The sequence below is a fragment of the Narcine bancroftii genome, chromosome 14, assembly GCF_036971445.1.
Source record: "Narcine bancroftii isolate sNarBan1 chromosome 14, sNarBan1.hap1, whole genome shotgun sequence".
NCBI classification, from domain to species: domain Eukaryota; kingdom Metazoa; phylum Chordata; class Chondrichthyes; order Torpediniformes; family Narcinidae; genus Narcine; species Narcine bancroftii.
The window spans coordinates 60,086,245-60,104,665 of NC_091482.1; the positions used below are offsets into that span (position 1 = coordinate 60,086,245).

An 18,421-nucleotide genomic window follows, 5' to 3' on the forward strand; every position below is an offset into this window, starting at 1 on the left:
TAAGTTCCCCCTTTTCACCCTTAACCCATGCCCTCTAGCTCAGTAACCTCAGTTGGGGGGGGGGGGGGGGGGGGAGAAAAACAAAAGCCTACTTGCATGACTCTATCCACCCCCACCCATCTCAAGGAGAAATTCTTTATTAAACAGAGATTCTTCTCTCAGTTACTAACCCTCGATTCTCAAGGCTCTGGCGCACGAAGTGGTCCACGGGATCATCCCTTCTGCAAAACTTTGCGTCGTTTGGGTGAACGCCCCCATTATTTTCATAGTCACGAGAAATAGTTGTGATGCATCCTTTAAATTAATGGCTGTAGGAAACATCTTTTTATAGAACTTCACTGGAGATTCGGGCATAAAACTAACTGTCCTATCCTCCCAGACCCTGCCTTTAACCTAGTAAGTTCACTAAAGCTCTTGACCACGTTAGATTTCCCTGAGTCAAGCTACAACAGTGAAACATACACTTCAAACTTCCGCAGAGGACCTTTTCCACCTCCAAACAAGGAGTTAATTGACGACCCGTGACCCATATCAGCTGCGCTCCAATGCAACTTGTTACTCGGACGCGTTCCCAGGACTGGTCACCCAGACCTTGAAAGCTCTGTGATCTTGGAAAGACCAGAAAGTAACGTTGTCAGGAAACCTAGTCGGGACGATCATGAGAACGGGAGGAATTCTTAAGCTCAGGCAGCGAGAACGAGAAGTGATCTTCCTTGTGGTGGGAATCTGCCTGGTCGTTTATGGACTAGCCCGTCTCGTTCACGATGTCGTGGCCTCGACCCTCCACCTCGGCAATGCGGAGGCTCCACGAAAGCGCCGAGATCTAACGGGTGAGTTCACGGGGGACCTGTTAACTCCAGTTCTGTGTATTTTATATATAGAAACTGTGTGTGTACAGGTCTATCTCTCTCTCTCCATTGTTTGCACTGATATTTAACTGGAATGTCCTGTTTTTCCCCCCACCCTGGCAACTTAAAACAGAGAATTCAACCAACTGTGTGAAGTCTCCTTCATCTGAGTTCCCTCGAGGACTTTTTTCGACGGTAGAGAGAAAAGAAGGGGGTATAATTATTCATATCCTCGTCATCCTCTATATGTTGATGGCTATAGACCTCGTTTGTGAAGATTACTTCCTACCTGCATTGGAGGTGATCAGTGACCGTAAGTGAACTCTTGGGGGAAACCTTCACTTGTACCTGTATCCCATTAGGAAGTTCGATGCCCTGTAAAAACTCCAGGGGGGTGGGAGACGCTGGGGATCGAAATTACAGAGCCAACCTGGATGCTGTCTCTCTAAAATAAAAGCAAAATACTCAGCACAGGCCGGGTCAGTGGGAAGAGTAACAGTTCCTGGTTCTTAACGAAACTGGGGAAACTAATCGAGATCTAATATGGTGTTTCAGAATGTAGCAGCAGTGCTTTTTCGACGTTTGGAAGTTGTAAACACTGTTGTATTCTTGTTAAAGGCTACTTGATTCACTAACACAGTGCAGGGTTGGAGGTCTTTTACCTATAATGTGACATTTGTCTTGGCAAACCACTAGGGCAGTGGTTCTCAACCCTTTTTCCACTTGCGTACCACCGCAAGTGACCCCACAGGAGCAGTGGTTTTCAACCTTTTGCTTTCCACTCGCATCCCACTTTAAGTATTCCCTATGCCACCAATGCTCTGATTAGTAAGGAATTACTTGAGGTGGTATGCGAGTGGGGGAAAAAAAGTTTGAAAGCCACTGTTTTAGAGGGACCGTTGCCTGGAAAAGCCAGCATTTCCTAGTCCTCCTTGTCTGAAGAGAGAATTTGAAGCCTCTATCTCCAAGGCCTATCGGGTATTTCAATAGCTGCATGGGCATTAATTTTTGTTTTGATTGCATCACCCACAGAATACTCCTGGAGATTGGAGGGGCAGATTGGAGGCCCTGACGACTAGAACAGTGGTTCTTGATTGTTTTCTTTCCACTCACTTACCACTGCAATAATCCCTCGCTAACCACAGGGCACCTGTGGCACATGATGCCTTTAAGTTCTTTTCAATAGCTTTGTGCTATAAAAGTTCTTCTGACAATTATTCCACTGAGGCTCCTTGAAATATTTGAGGCCAAATTACTGGCATTTTACCACTGAAATATCAGTGGGTTCAGGACACCTGCATGAACAAGCAAGCTTTCAACTACCTCAGTGAGTTCAGTTGTCCTTACCCCCACCCCCCCAACCAACAACCAAGGAAAAAATTTTGTACCCAGTAGTCTCACAGGAAAATCTCCCTGATGAACCTGGCAAGGATATTAAGGAAAAGCTACAAGGGAGAAAAATCAAATCTATAAATTATTGTATTTTAATTGAGTAATGTTTTTAATGCTTAACACTTTTAAGTGATTTTAATATTAATGGATTTTTTTAAGTTTCTGAATTTAAAAAAAACCATTAAGATGCTTTCAACATCTTTCTTGCCTTGGTTGTGCGGTTTAACCACTTGTCCGTTCTTACGGCTGATTCTGGAATGGGGTTCTGATTGCTACAAGATAGTCAAGCAAGGTTTTGCCACCTTAAATATTTTGTGCCAAGGATGGCATCTAACAGCCAATGGTGTTACATGAAGCAAGGTTGATGAAGCTAGGGTTTTGCTCTTTGGAACGATAAAGGATGGGAGGTGAATTAGAGGGGCCTAGATCAGATGGACAGCCAGCACCTGTGGTAACAATAGCAAATACCAGAAGACATCTGTTTCAGGTGAGTGGAGGAAAGTTCAAGGGAGATGTCAGACAATTTTTTTTTTAACTCAGAGTGGCAGGTGCCTGGAATAGATTAGACAAGTGGATATAAGCCAAATAGAGGGTTGTGGGTGTGAGGTAGGGAAGATTACATTGTTGTGGAGTAGGTTTGCATAGGTGGGCTGAAGGGTTAGGGTTATTGTCTGTAATGTACTGTTGATATTGGGAATTTCACAAATGGCAGGTCTGCGTAGTTTCCCTAGATCAGCATGAATATGGGTAACTTTCCATTGGTGTTGAACAAGAAAATCTGCATGACCTGCTGAGTTTCTTTAGTACTTTTTTGTATTGCAACTTGCCATTGGCAGTAACTTTTGCTCCATGTGTTCAGATAAAGCAATTTGGATCAATAGACAAGATCTCACTTTTGAAAATAAACTTTGTAGTTTAAAATGTTCAGAATTTCTATTTTAAATAGTGTAGGTTTATAAAGGTGGCTTTCAAAATTTCTATGGATCCTATTTAAGATTTTTGCATCACTGCAGCTGAACACTCAACAACTAATCCTTTGGGGATGGGAAGCTTCACATTTGTGGAGAGAGAATTCAATGTCGTTTTTGTTCTTTTATGTTAAACAGTGTCCCATTCTTCTTTTAGAGTATTTGTAATTGATCTTTGAACTCTTCAAAGAAATTCAAATAAAAATGGATTTTTACCAAATGTTTAAAGGTGTTGAATATGTAATTATTGCAGACCTTTCAGGCTGAGTTGAGTTGAAATAACAGTTTCACTTTGTCATGAAGTGCATTGCAGGTTTGATTCATTTTTATTCTGGATGCATTTTTACTTGACCAAGTGAAAGTCCTCAGGATGACCACATCATTGTATTTTGTTTTACCATTCATTGGGCATAAAAACCCCACTGCAAGGCCAGCCTAAAGCCAAGTTTCCCAAGAATTGAGGGATCTTCAATACCTCTTGTACTCTGTTGGAGTTTTCTTTCATTGAGTAATCAGTTAAATACATCATACTTTTGATTCTGATAGTATAACAACATCTGTAATTGTCAGGCCTTGGTCTCTCTCAGGATGTTGCTGGAGCAACATTTATGGCAGCTGGAAGCTCTGCACCTGAACTAGTCACGTCCTTTCTTGGTAAGACTGACGAATCACTTTTGTAATATTTTGAATCCATGACTTCAAAAACAATTGCATACATTAGCCTGGGTTTATCTTGTGTTAATTGAATTCCTTGAATCTTTTCTATTTAATGCTTGCATTATCATTTTTTTTTTCTTCAAAGGCTTCTGAAGAATATTTTTTAAGATAACACTGGACAACAATTTTTTTTTTGAAAAGGTTTGCTTCGTGAAAAGAAATTGGGGATTATTCAAGTTGAGCATAGAGATCATTTCAGATTGGCTGCAGCACGTAGGAAGTTGGAGAATCATTAAATTAACTTTTATTTAATTTAGCAGTTTTAATCGCATCATGAAGCTGACACGTTGCGTTAGTTCAACTGACCTAAAAAATGTTTTGCTGCTGATTTTCATTTGTACTCAGCATCTGATGCCTCTCATGTCAGTGTCCAACAATGATCGACCAGGACTGATGGATTCCAGTTGCCATGATACCACTTTTCTGTGGTCACAGTGTCCTGGTGAAACCTTTCACCTTGTTCGCCACTGACTGCACCAAGATCAGCGGGGAAGACGTCCAAGTGCAAAGGCAGAAAATGAATTTTCAGTGACATATTGCACTTCATGGTTTTGCTGGCTTGAAATGAAATCACAAAAGTTGGTTGTATCTAAGAAATAGGATGTGATGGACACATTTAAGGTGATTTTCGTGATCATCAGCCCAAAAGCCATAAGATACACCCAACAGTGTTCAGGAAGCAAACTCTTTGTCATCCAGTTATATTAGTTTGAAATTACTTTCTCTCCTAGAAATTTGGTTGGACCCTGCAAGAGCTGGTGTTCATTTTAATCATTCACCTTAACAACTGGATGATTCCTTTTCATAATGTGTCTCTGAGCTCAGAAGATCAGCCAGAGGTCTGAAAGGGGCTGCAAGGAATTTGAGGTGTAGATTGTTATTCTGCAGGGAGAAGCAGGAATGCTCAACAGTAGAATGTTGGGTGCCTTGGACATTAGCCTTGAGAAGGGTTGGGATTTGGATATAGAGGGGGGGAAAATGTGATGGAGTTTGGGAGTCCAATGCTTTAGAGAGCTGGTATCTGTGGTAGGAGGAGGAGTGGGGATTGATGGCCAGAGTTTTGGTGGTGGGGGGGAGGGTGTGTCATGTGACAGAGGTGCACCAAAGAAAAGGTACAAGGACTGCCTAAAGAAATCTCTTGGTGCCTGCCCCATTGACCACCGCCAGTGGGCTGATCTTGCCTCAAACCGTGCATCTTGGCGCTTCACAGTTCGGCGGGCAGCAACCTCCTTTGAAGAAGACCGCAGAGCCCACCTCACTGACAAAAGGCAAAGGAGGGAAAAACCCAACACCCAACCCACCAATTTTCCCCTGCAACCGTGTCTGCCTGTCCCGCATCGGACTTGTCAGCCACCAACGAGCCTGCAGCTGACGTGGACATTTACCCCCTCCATAAATCTTCGTCCACGAAGCCAAGCCAAAGAAGTCTAATCATTAATCTCCAGGGCTTGACCAGTGTCAGCAGCCAGGATCAGGTTTGACTGTTCTGCTCCAAAAGGAACATTGCATGGAAAGCATTGTCTGCACTGTGGCTATGGGAGTTCCATGGCAGGAAGTTAGACCATCTAAATGATGCAAAATGGCCTGAAAATGGATGCTCTTGTGGGTTTTTTCCTATGTTAATTTGATTTAAAACAATATTGCAGAATAAAATGTCATAACTTTGTAAAATTTTGCAAATCTTTGGTTAAGGTGCAATAGTTGAAATGAGTTAACATCTCAAATTCATTCCACATTTCAACAATTTCCTATTTAGGACGATTCTTAAACAATCTTAAACATTTACATTTGTGTTTCATTGAACTAGTTTTGCATTTCTGGTTGAACTCTGCATATTATTAGGATACTACGTTGAGAAATGTTGCTGTTTGATTTTCATTCTTTCTGCATAGGTGTCTTTGTGACAAAGGGAGATATTGGAATCAGTACAATAGTTGGATCCGCAGTTTACAATTTGCTTGGTATCTGTGCTGCATGTGGATTATTGACCATTATGGTATGTAAATAGGATGATGTCATTAACAATAGGGGAAGGTTAAACTATCAAAATTTGAAGATGCCTGTTAATTTTTATCCACTCGTTTGGTATTTTTCATATAATAACAATGGCCCAAGAAATTTCAAGTGATTGCTTGAAACAAAGTGTCTTAGTCAAAGATTTATCATTTGGTCAGAAAGATGGATTTTAAAGGAATGGGGATAGCAAGGTTTAGAAAAGGAATTCTGAGCTTGGGTCGATAGCTTGAGGCACAACTTCTTGTGGTAGAACAAGTAAATCTGAGATGATTTACATAACAAATTTGTCTTTATTAGGAAAAACTGGATGCAATGGGGGGGAGTTGAGGTCATGAGGGGACTTGAATCAAAGGGGAGAACTGCTAACTGACTAGAAATTATTGTAGATGTATATAACTACAAATCAGGATAGATGGCTGACCTTTGAATTGTCTCATCTATGGAAGGTAGGACATGAGAGGTTGGTCAGGAGATTATTAGAGCAGAAATAGAAAAACTGCAGATGCTGGTTTAGAACAGCACAGCCCAGAAAGGGACTCTTTGACCCATGTGTCTGTGCTAAACATGATATCCAAATCAACCTCTGCTTGTACTTGATCGATAGCCCTCCTTTCCCTTCATAGATAGAAGATGCAGAAGTGCCATTATTGAATTTGCTTTCACCATTTCCTAGCAGCCTATTCCTGTTTTTTAAAAACTAAATATACTGTATATATTAATTTTTTTGTACTTTTAGATTTGTTTTTTATAATTATAGATTTTTAGAAGTATTAAATGTTCATATATATAAATATATATATAAAATACAAACATTGCCATTAGTTATCCATTCACTCAACATGCAGTCTCAAGCAACTGGAGAACTTGTCTGTCATCTACGAATCCCTATAGATGCCAGACACCAGGGGTTTTACTGTATTTCCACCACCTATCTCTTAAACCTTCTCCCCCTCACCTGAAATGCATGCCCTCCAGTGTTGGTTTTGGGTTAAGTGAACAGATGATTCTTGGAGTATGATGGTTTTCCGTAACAGCTGAGTTGAGACTTGGGTAAAGTGAGGTGATGTTTGAGGTGGAAAATAATCATCTTACTGATGTTGCTTCCATATGGGTCAAGCATAGCACAACGTGAGTGAATAGTATTGTAGAGAACTGTTTTTGAAAGATACCTAGAGATTACATGCAGTTGGTGAATGGGGTTAGTTTTGGTCTTGCCGGTGTTTAGCTGGAGAAAATGTTTATTTGCCAAGTTGGAGATGAGGAGAGACAGTCGAAGGAGGTTCTTTGAGGTAGAATTGGTTATCATGAGTGTACTTGTAGAAACTGATAATTTGTGTATCACCAAGGAGCCATGGAGAAGATAAATGGGAGAAACAGGAGGAAAGGATCTCCCAGGACATCAGAGCATGAAAGAAATAATTTGTGGTGTAGATGCTCAGTGTATAATGGGACAGATAAAGAAAGCAAGTGAGAAGTCACACCCATGTGAACCACAGTGATAGGGTTTTGGCGGCAGATGGGATGGGAGTGCAAACAAGTGAGGGAAGAAGAGATTATCCTTAACTACATGATCACAACAGTGACTTTGATTTTTTTTTTAAAGCTGTTTTGATACATGTTGGAAAGATTCAAACATCTGAAAAGAACGACACTAATTCAGGAAAAGTGGGAGTTTGGCAATGTTAATGTCTGTAAGAATGGAGGAATTTAAATGTCTAAAAGGACTTTGAGGGGGGAGAGAGAGAGAGAGAGCAGTAGTGGAGAAAATGTGTAAACGTGGGGCATATAGGAATGGGATTAAAGGAGAAAGAGGCCAGTTTAGTGGATCACCAAATTTTTCACAAACCATGCACAAATGATGCCAGATGTCATAATTTATCAAATTTGACCTGTTCTTTCGCTCTTGGACTTGTTGAGTAAATATTTACTTGTGGAAAGGAATTGGATGCCCTGGCAATTAGCATGAATAATGGATTTGTTAATACTGCGCAGCTGGAGTCGGTATTGAACCGATGTAATTTTACACTTTTCTAGGTTTGCAGATTGACCTTCTGGCCACTGGTTAGAGATTGTGCAGCTTATGCCATCAGTGTTGCAGCATTACTTGCTATTATCTTTGACAACATGATTTACTGGTAAGAATTTTTTTGATTTGTTATTAAAACCTAATTTGAATGTAATTACTTGACCTAATCATTCAACATGTGGTGGTAATTCTGAACTGCACATTCAAATGAGATCTCAAAATAAATCACCTGACAGTTTTCTTTAATTATTTTGTTTGCTCTGTCAACTAATGTCCAACCTGCAGCCACCTTTATCAAACCGGGAATATTCTGGTGAAGGTTTGGGGTGGCAGCAGCTTGTTGCCTTCTCAGTGAAATTTGGGAATGTAATGTAAAGAAGTACACTTGTTGATGTTGTGCTACATTCCAAGCTATTTAGTTTAATTTAAATAGTAGTATCTTGATTTTTTTTTAATGAAGTCTTTGGATCAAGCAGTCACTTTTTAGACTAATTTGCTACCACCATCGAACAAATCTCAAATTTGGTTGGGATGAAACTTAGCCAAAGATTCTGTGTGAATGAGGTTAGACCAGTTTTGATTTTTGCAAGCAAAAGCTATTTCATTGAGAGAGGATGAGATGAATGATGTCATAACGTGAATGTTTCCACCATTGACACATTCTTCCAAGCCCCCAGTATGGGGATGCTTTAATCTACATTCAGATGGGTTTAATGAATCATATTTGCTCATTCTTAGCATGGACATTCCTCTTCTTTCATCATTTCAAATCTTATCTAAATACTGTGGATAACCAAGTCTGTAAATGTTGCAGTCCTGAAGCAGGGTTTCAACCTGAAACTTCAACTGGCCATTTTCCTCTATGGACGAATCCTCGTTCACTGAATTCCTCCAGCAGTTTGTCTTTTGCTCTAAAATTCAGTTGTTATTTTTAAGCATTTAAGATTAGAATATTAAAGAATTGCAATGCAGATGGATTTGTTTTTACTCTGTTCATTAAAAACATTCTACTTTTTCCTCGCCTAGAAAGATTTTCATAATGCGGATGATAAAATATTTTGGAATTCTTCTTTCTCCTTCTTAACCCCACCCCATATCACAATATGACAAGGAATAACCTCAGAAAAATTGAGGTTGAACTCACTTGAAATTCTGCTTCTTAATCTTTGGTCCATTTTAATGGATGCAGGATTTCGTTACCTGGTTTTGTGCTTTTAATTTCGAGAATATAACAGTGGCAAATATTAAATACCTACAATACCAAGCAACTTCATGGTACACCATTGTACTCAATGAAAACGCTGCTCCAGTTGGTGTCAGTTTAAAAGTTGACTTCTCTTTCTTTTTAGGTACGAATCTGCTTCTCTTTTACTGATCTATGCAGTTTATATTGTGGTTATGTGCTTTGACATCAAACTAAACCAATGTATAACAAAGTGGCTTAGTCCCTGCTGCACTTGTTTGATTCAAACAATGGAAGAAGGTAGTGAACAAGAGGCGCTGATGAACTGCCAGGGGGAAAATAGACCACTAATATATCGCCATTCCCGATCAGATAGTGGGATCTTTCAGGATGATTCTGACTATTCTCAACACTCCCTTGGTTTACACGGGCTCTCCGAGATTACTGAAGGTAATATTAGAATAAGTTATTTGGATAGAAAGGTACATTAACATGTCCTAAATCTACCTGGATAAGAAACTGTTTTTACATTGAGGGATATTTATGTTGGTCATTGGGAATATTCCACTATTTTGTGTGTGATGTTAGTGAAACAATCATAAAGTAATAAATTGCATTGATTTTGAATAAATGTTCAATCCAAATTTAATGTTTAAATCCCTATTTCCACATCTATACAATGATTACCACAGCACCCCCTCCCCACCAAAAAAATTTGATGACGGGAGCTCTGCTGAGATTGGAAGAAATTATTTAGCCTTTTCCACAGAATGCCCGTACACTTGCTATTATTTCTAGATGATTGTCCATTTTCATGCTTTTGAACCACTTATCACTTGTACTTTAAGTGATAAACGTTGGTTATGTATCTATTGCTATTGAAAGTATTCTGTGTGCCCTGCTGAGTTTCTCAAGCCTTTTTTTACAATTAAAGTTTTGATATTCAAACCCTAATATTGAACGTGATGAAAATAAATGAGACTTTGTTTTAAATTTTTTTTTAAAACTACTGTCAGACACATCTGCTCTTCTTGATTATACTTTCTGCAGGGACACGTCCAATAGGTTTTTTTTTCGTTCTATGATAGTTTGAGAGAATGGTGTGAAAGAGTGAATGTGAATCTTTTGAGAACATTTAATAGTCACTGAAATCTATCGATTTGCTAAACTTTGCAGAAAGTTCTGCATTAAGTAGTGAAACCTCATTAGAATACGATTCGTTAATCCGCAGAATTGCTTTATAGCGCGAGTGTCTGTGGACACTAAACATTGATTTTAGGATGCCAGGCTAACAGTGGCTAACAACCACAAACTCAAAAATGGACACCTATAACTCATTTATAAGATCTGTACGTTAACGTGGCCTGTTTCCGTGCTGTAAACGGTTATATGGTTATATGTGGAGTTTAAAGGTCTTATTATAGGGTTTGAGTCACAGTATTCTGTTTTCCTGCTTCCTGAATCATGACATGTACACATCCGTTCCACGACTCGGCTGTAACACGGTACGTTGGACCCCAACTACCACATTTTAACGAGGTTTTACTGTATATCAAAATCTGTCAATCTGGTGTAATAACATTTTTGAATGCTGAATCTTTCAAGAAGATTTTCAATTGCTTTAGGAACAAAGCTGAACCCCTCCCAGATATGCAAGTTTCTAAAGTGGAATAGGGAAATGAATATAGTAAGAACCTCTATCCCAAAAGACCAGGGTGTCTTATGGAAACGTATAAAATTATGAAAGACATAGATAAGATGGAGGTAGGCAAGTTTTTTCTGTTGGGGAGACTGATGTGGGGAGGGAAATCTGAGATTTCAGGCCCCATTTTATATATTTTAAAAAAAAAAGTCAGGTTCCCTCTTGAATAAATGAACCTGATAAATGATTTGTGCTTTAGGAGGCTGGTTGAACTTGTGTTTAGTTTACTGGATTTTGTCTGTGGAAAATCATAAATATACTTTTTGTAAACTGGCTTGCAATTCTCATTCCAAAATGGGTTTCAGAAAAGTTTTTTTTTTAAAAACCCATTTGTGAAAATCTGATGCATCTTTTGTTATTCCACTTTTCTGCAAGTTTTTTTTAATCACCGAAGTGAAGCAGATGCATTTAACTTTTTAAGATCAGCTGAACCGTAAATTATCTTTTCCATTAATCATATATTTGGTAGAGCACTGATTAATCAACAGGACTACATAAAATTGAGCTTGGCTGCAATATCTGTTCATCAGGTAGCCCTTTTGCATTTAAACATTAGATCAAGTTGGAAACTTGTTCTACCATGTCTTAGTCTTAAAATAAGTTGCATTATGAACAATAAAGGCACGCACGAAATTGGGGCTAGAGAGAAAAAAACTGAAATTGAGCTGAGTAGCAAAGGTTTGTGAACATTTGATAAGCAAGGATATGGAAGGATATTTTTTTAAACTGAATGGCAGAACAGATCCAAGGGGATGAATGGAATTCACCTTTTCTAATGTTCAGGAATCATTTACCAATGTAGTGTTCATACCAAAAAAATGACGTATCATAACGTACTGACCAAACATTTTCTATGTTTTGGTATTACCAACTTGGTACCATATTTTTTTTGGTTTTTAAAAAAAAAAAACAACCTTAATTGTAAAGGAGGTTGGGAAACGATGGCTGCACCAGATTTAACAGCACGAGCAACTTGGTCCAATAATGATGCTTTAGAATTATTTAATCAAATAGTGTAATTAAAATCTGAAAAGCTTCTAGCATTTTTGCTTGGCCTTGCAGCAGTTTACATGTATATACAAAGTGAAATGTATTTTATTTTTGGTGTAGACCCATCAAGTGTGTTTGCAATGCCTGAATCGGATCTGAAGCGAATCATCTGGGTACTGTCCCTTCCCATCATTGCGTTACTCTTCATAACCACCCCAGACTGTCGCAGATATCAGCGGAGAAGATGGTTCCTGCTAACTTTCTTCATGTGTGCTGTGTGGATTTCAGGATTTACATACGTGTTGGTTTGGATGGTAACCATTGTAGGTAAGAATCTTGTACCTGTATTCAGAATTTGTTTTTGTTGGTATAAATGCAATGGCCAAAAGAGAATGTAAAATGCATGCAAAAGATTTCTTTTAAAAATACCCAAACTTGTGAAACCCAAAGTCACTGTACAGAAACCAACATTGGGTTTACTAGAACCCATTATCCAAACTAAAGTTGTAGGTTCACTTAGTGAGACACTAACTTCATTACGCAACGATTAATTTAGTTTTACAAAGTGTTTTTTTTAAAAACTACTTTACAATTGTCAGGTAGTGGTGAACTAAGAGGGATGATCTTTAATCTATCCATATTCACATTGTCAGAAATGACTGTCATAACTGTAGTGGTGGAGGTCCTGCATTCACTATGAGGACATCCTCCATCTGATTGTGTGGCACTACAGTTGTGAGATGGACCCAGCTCTGAAATGGGCCTTCATGAGGTGCTGATCCATCAGTAACAATATGCACCTACCACAATTTTTAACCTCCAAGGCCACCATATCTACTCTCTACCATTACCATGAAGCCATGATATTTAAACCCAGTTCAATAAAGGATGTAAAATTGCAAGGAATAAATGTTTAGGATAGTGAAGATGAAGTTCTTTCTCTAAGGATCCCAATTAGCTGTGAAGAATTTTGGGAACATCCCAAGATGCAAAAGGCATTATATAAATTTGATGATGGCATAAATTCTAAAGAAGTGTTCTGTGCTCTCTTAAACAAAATGGAATTGTTTTTTTTAATGGTCACACTTAAACAAATGTGGTGAAGTGGAGTTAACACTCAATCTAATCTAACATTATTTGCACAATTAATCCAGGAGAAACTTTGGACATTCCTGAAACAGTGATGGGCCTTACACTGCTGGCAGCAGGGACCAGTATTCCAGACACCGTAGCCAGTGTCCTTGTTGCCAGAGAAGGTACGAATGCATTTTACTGAGACTTGCCCTAGTTCTCCCTCTGAACAGTATTTACTGAAATGCTACTGTGTAACATTTTTTTTAAAGTCAAAAAGTATAATGGACTATTAATAACATCTGAATCACACATAGAGTTTTGCTGTATCATATATTCTGTTACTAATGGCCTTTAGTGAGGTGAATGTGCTGTTCTTAATCCAGTTTGTAACTTCAACCCACACCTGTGGTTGATTTTTAACTCAATGGCCTAAAAGTCACCACTGTTAAAAGATCTATGAGCAATAAATACAATTATGACAGTAAATCCAAATCCCCCAGAATGAATACAAATGGATCCAAAATGTTGGATGTTCTATTGAGGTTTAGGCATTTTCTTCATCATCAGCTTCAGGTGATATCACCGGCTTGTCTGATTTTTAGCAATCTACAGGTGGGATAACTGCAGAGATGATCTTGCATCTTTCCCCAACATGAACTGCACATCATAGAACAAAGCTTAAATATAGAGAGCATCAGTGCAATACTGTTGCAGTGCCAGTGACCCCAATTAGAATCCGACGCCATCTGTAAGGAGTTTAATTTCTCCCTGTGTCTGCTTGGGGTAGTCCAGTTTCCTCCCACCCTTCAAAACGTATGGGGGTTGTAGGTTAATAGTGTGGCATAGGCTTATTGGCCAGAAAGGCCTGTTACTGTGCTATATGTCTACATTTAAGACAAGAAATTGGTATTAAATTGGGTTTTCTCAGATGCAAGGGAAGTGTGGAAACCTACATCAATGCCACCAAATTCGATAGTTCAAGTAAATAGAGTAACACACCCATTTCCTCCAATAGTCTGCTGTATAAAAATAAGCATGTACAAAAAAGGAATCATTCCCAGCAGATGCAGAAAACATTGGTTCTCTTGTAAACTGCCCAATAAAGGAGCAGAAACTAATGAATGCTAAGTTATATAGCCATGCATCTATTTGCATCCAGGTTACAATTCTGGAAGTGGGGACATAAATCAATTTGGGTGCAAATTGGTCATTTTCGGTGAAATGTACTGCACAACACAAGATGCCATGACGCTTGTGCGTATTTACTTAAACCTCTATATTGTACATGCACGTGACTAAACACCATAGTTAATAAAATGTAAATGCTGTACAGTACCAAAAATATAAACACAGGTAATAATAATAAGTCTGTACTGCACTTACCATAATTGAAGTGAGGGCAGCTGCAAAGTGTAGGGACTGTACAGTGCTCTTCCATTGTACATTACAGCAAAATCAATAAAAACAATTCACTGAACAATTAATTTTATAGGCTACTTTTTTTTTTGTTTACTTTTCAATTATCCCCATCAAATACCAGTGTCACCTGGAGGACCTGGCTGAGGCTTTTCTGTGGGAGTTTTTTGTTTCCAGGAAGATAGCTAGTGTGGTTTGCCTCCTTTTTCATTATAAATGTGCCTGTAGCAAGCAATTGCATCATTTATTTTCCTCCCTACTGAAAGGTAACCTTCTGCATTGGGATCCACGTCTTCTGCCTGTTTCAGTCCACTGTTAAAGGTCACACATTTCTGCTCGACCTTTCAGTGAATCCTGTCGGCAGCGGCTCCTCCTCCTCCTTTTCTCTTACTTCTGCTACGTGCTGCTCTTCCAGTTCCAGTGACTCTTCACTTGTCAATTCCTCAGGAATGGTTTCTATATCCTCCTCATCCCTGTCAAGATGTAAATTGTTTGCCAGTTCCACGGTAGCTTGGTTTATTTTAGCCATTTCCTGGTTTCTCAAAAGCTTCAGCTGCCTTCATATCAGTACTCGCAGACTCCCCTTAACAAGAATAGCGCTGTTTAGAACACACAAACCAGCCACTCATAGTGTTAATTTGCACATCAATCAGGTCCAGCTGTTCCTTTAAGCATCTCGAACAAGACACGAGCCTTTGCTGTGATCATCACTGGTGACAGAACAGATTCTATCACCAATATGTATATGTACGTAGGTACAGATGGTAGTGTAGGATGACTGTGATTGGCTGAGAGCGTAGCCACACCTACTGGCAGGTCTTAAAGGATTGCTCCTAGCCAGACCAGGTCATTCTGGACTGGTCAACCTACTGTGATATTCCCCAGACTTTTAGTTAATAAAAGCTTTGGTTTGGATCAACAAGTCTTTGGTTCTTTCGACACGCACTACAGTCACCTGATCTTCCATCTACGTTGCAAGCAACTTTTCCATATCAGCAAAAGCCCCTTCTCGCTGCTTAGTTGGTTTCATTGGTGCAGCTCCTTGATCAGCCTGGGTAATCTTCATCGGATTCTTCAAGATCGTGGTTAAGGTTGAGTGAGACTATCCCAAGTCACGCATTTACAGGTGTGGCATTCTCTACCAGAGACTTGCTTTGGGGGTGTTTATGATGCCCTGTATATTTTCAGATAATTTAGCCAACAAGATAACATGCAAAAAAGAGACTGCAAGGGACGTGCCAGATGTTTGTCTCAAGTGCTCTCAAGACTAGAAAAAAGTTATACAGTAGTGTGCTTTCTTTTCGAAGTAGAGAGCACACAGACGTAATAACAAGTACCTACATATGATTGATTTGAGTGACCTGCGAATACTGTACCAGAGGTTGGGTGTGAGCTGGGCACCACTGCACAGCTGGCAATCCAATGAGCCCATGTGCTGACTGCGTGACTTTAACGTCCATCAAACACCTGCCAACTTCAGTCCTGGCAAAGTTTTTTTTTTAAAGTTGTCTTTATGGTGACCTCGGGTGTCTTTGCTATTGGGCACGTCGAGGTATGGCTGTAATCCATTTTTTTTTAAAGTTACTGTTCAAACGATAGCTTAATTTAAATATGTTCTTATTTGCAACAACGGGTGCCAGAGAAGGGACCTTGGCAGAAAATTAAGTGCAAGAATCCTAAATCAGCCTTGTTGCTTAAAGGTTTTCTTAGGGCTTAGTACCAACACGGTATTTGGATTATTTTGTTTTTAAGCCAGACTCTTGAGGACAATAGATTGAACATCAGTATATTCACCAGTTTTTTGCTCCACTGCCATCTTCAATGATGCAGTAAATCCACTCCCTATCTAAGACAACAATGTGGATTCAGGAACATTAAACAGTTCTGAAGTAGCTTAGATGATACTTTGCACTACAGGAGTCTTGTTTCTGGCATACTAAAAGCCATTCCATTTTGAATGGAGAAGCCAGAAGCTCCCAACTACTAATTTGTTACCACTCAACCTTTTAAGCCATGAAGTTCACTCTAAAATACCATTATTAGTTCTAATCTGAATTCTGCACAAATATTTCACTTTTCTGACATTTGAACTGGGGGGGGGGGGGGGGAGGTGGGAAAGGAGAAGATGTATGACCTTTCAATATGCAAGTTGTCCAACATGATGCCTATAGTACAGCAATTTTGTCTTGCATTACAAGAACATTCATGTCTGCCAACCAAGATCTATGAGGGTCTACCACAGCGTACACTTGACAAAAATGGTCACCTCATTTTAAAATGATGCAGTTTCATGTTCTTAAGACCATAATTACTGAACATATTAAAATTAATTTAAGAAATCCAACCCAAGTATTGAAAGGCCAGCTATCATCATCTCTCCTACCCACTGGCTACTGTAAATTGTTTGCACCCTCTACATCCTCCTTGGACATTTTAACCATATCTACTCCATAACCTCCAACTTCCATGTCTGTCCAGTACAACAAACATTTTGATTCTTTTTAATATAATGCTCTTGCGCGTCAAAACACGCTCTTCCAAAACCTTGGCTTCAATTCCGTCAAGCAAGTGGCTTTGGATTCCTTGGTGCTTTAAAATTCATACCCTTGTTCAAATCTAATGCCCTGTCCCTTATTTTAATTAACCCATTCAAGACTCTCAAAATAGCAATATTTTGTGCATTTCTTTTACTCAATCTAGGCTCTGGATTTTCCCTTTCCCTACCTTCAACACTTTGATTAAAAACAGTCTTGAGCAAATTTCTTCTGTCTTAACTAGTGTACCATTACATTTTTAAAGTTTAATTAATGAAAGATCATAATTATTATTGTTTACAATATTAAATATTCAATCTCTTCTTCCTGACCCCCCACCAGGTAAAGGAGATATGGCGATGTCGAACATTGTGGGCTCCAATGTATTTGATCTGCTCTGCTTAGGTGCACCCTGGTTTATTAAATCAGTATTTGTTGACTCGTTGCCTGTAAAAGTGAATAGCAGTGGCATAATGTACATGACAGCTTCTCTTCTCCTCTCTATTGTGGTTATATTTGCAGCAATTCATATCAATGGATGGAAACTGGATAAGAAACTTGGAGCAACATGCCTAATTGCCTATTTAGTTTTTCTTGTTATTTCCATTCTAAATGGCCTAGGGATACTAGGTGATGTTCTTGTAAGCACGTGCAATTAATTGAGCTGCAGCCAAGGTGCAATTACAATGTGCTTTCAATCAAAAAAAAACTTATTCCACCATGTCTTCACCCTACCCATTCAGATCACTTCATTTAGACAAGGATCAGACCAAGCAGTTGGGTGTTATTTACCACAGTCAAAACTGTTTGCTGATCCCAGAGCACAAGGAATCGTAGAGACTTTTCTGAGAACCATAGATTACAGCACAGAAATGGACCCTTCTTGTCAGTGTCAAATTATTATTCTGCCGAGTCCCAAGGACCTGTCCAGTCCATATCACCCATTCTCCTCCCAACCATGTACCTATCCAAATTCTTCTTTAATGTTAAAATTGAGCCTGCATTCACTTCAGCTGGCAGCTTGTTCCACATTCCCACAGCTGTGTGATGTTCCCCCCCTACTCTGTGCCCCTCATTTAGTAAACATCTATTAAATCTCCCCTCATTCTTCTACGCTCCAGGGAATAAAGTCCTAACCTGTTTAATCTTTCCCTATAACTCAGTTCCTGAAATCCAGGCAACATCTTAGTAAATCTTCTCAGCACTCTTTCAATTTTATTGACATCTTTCCTGTAATTAGATGACCAAAACTGCACACAATACTCCAAATCTGACCTCACCAATGTCTTGTACAACTTTACCAATAACTTCCCAAATCCTATACTCAATATTTTGATTTATGAAGGCCAATGTGACAAAAGGTCTCTTTAAAACCCTATCTACCTGTGACACCACTTTGGGAATTATGTACAGTAAAATTCTTGTTATCCAGAATTCAAGTAAACACAAAAGAAATCACGGAAAATAAATAGGCAAAAGATACAAAAGTTTAAAATTGGCACCCCTCCCCCCCCACCCCAGCAGTCAGTTCACCAATCACGCAACATGCAATCTC

General features: G+C 39.1%; 1 protein-coding gene and 1 long non-coding RNA gene across 7 annotated transcripts in view; one reads left to right on the forward strand and one right to left on the reverse strand.

The window, feature by feature from the left end:
* Nucleotides 1-18,421, reverse strand: part of LOC138749385 (uncharacterized) — a 165,906-nt gene that overhangs the window by 136,743 nt on the left and 10,742 nt on the right. The window lies entirely within an intron of this gene.
* slc24a5 (solute carrier family 24 member 5) lies at nt 581-17,773 on the forward strand. Its single transcript, XM_069911572.1, has 9 exons — nt 581-830; nt 982-1,161; nt 3,779-3,862; nt 5,818-5,921; nt 7,976-8,076; nt 9,317-9,600; nt 11,963-12,169; nt 12,997-13,098; nt 17,209-17,773. The coding sequence occupies exons 1-9, from the start codon at nt 659-661 to the stop codon at nt 17,523-17,525; spliced, it is 1,551 nt and encodes a 516-aa protein (XP_069767673.1). The 5' UTR covers nt 581-658; the 3' UTR covers nt 17,526-17,773.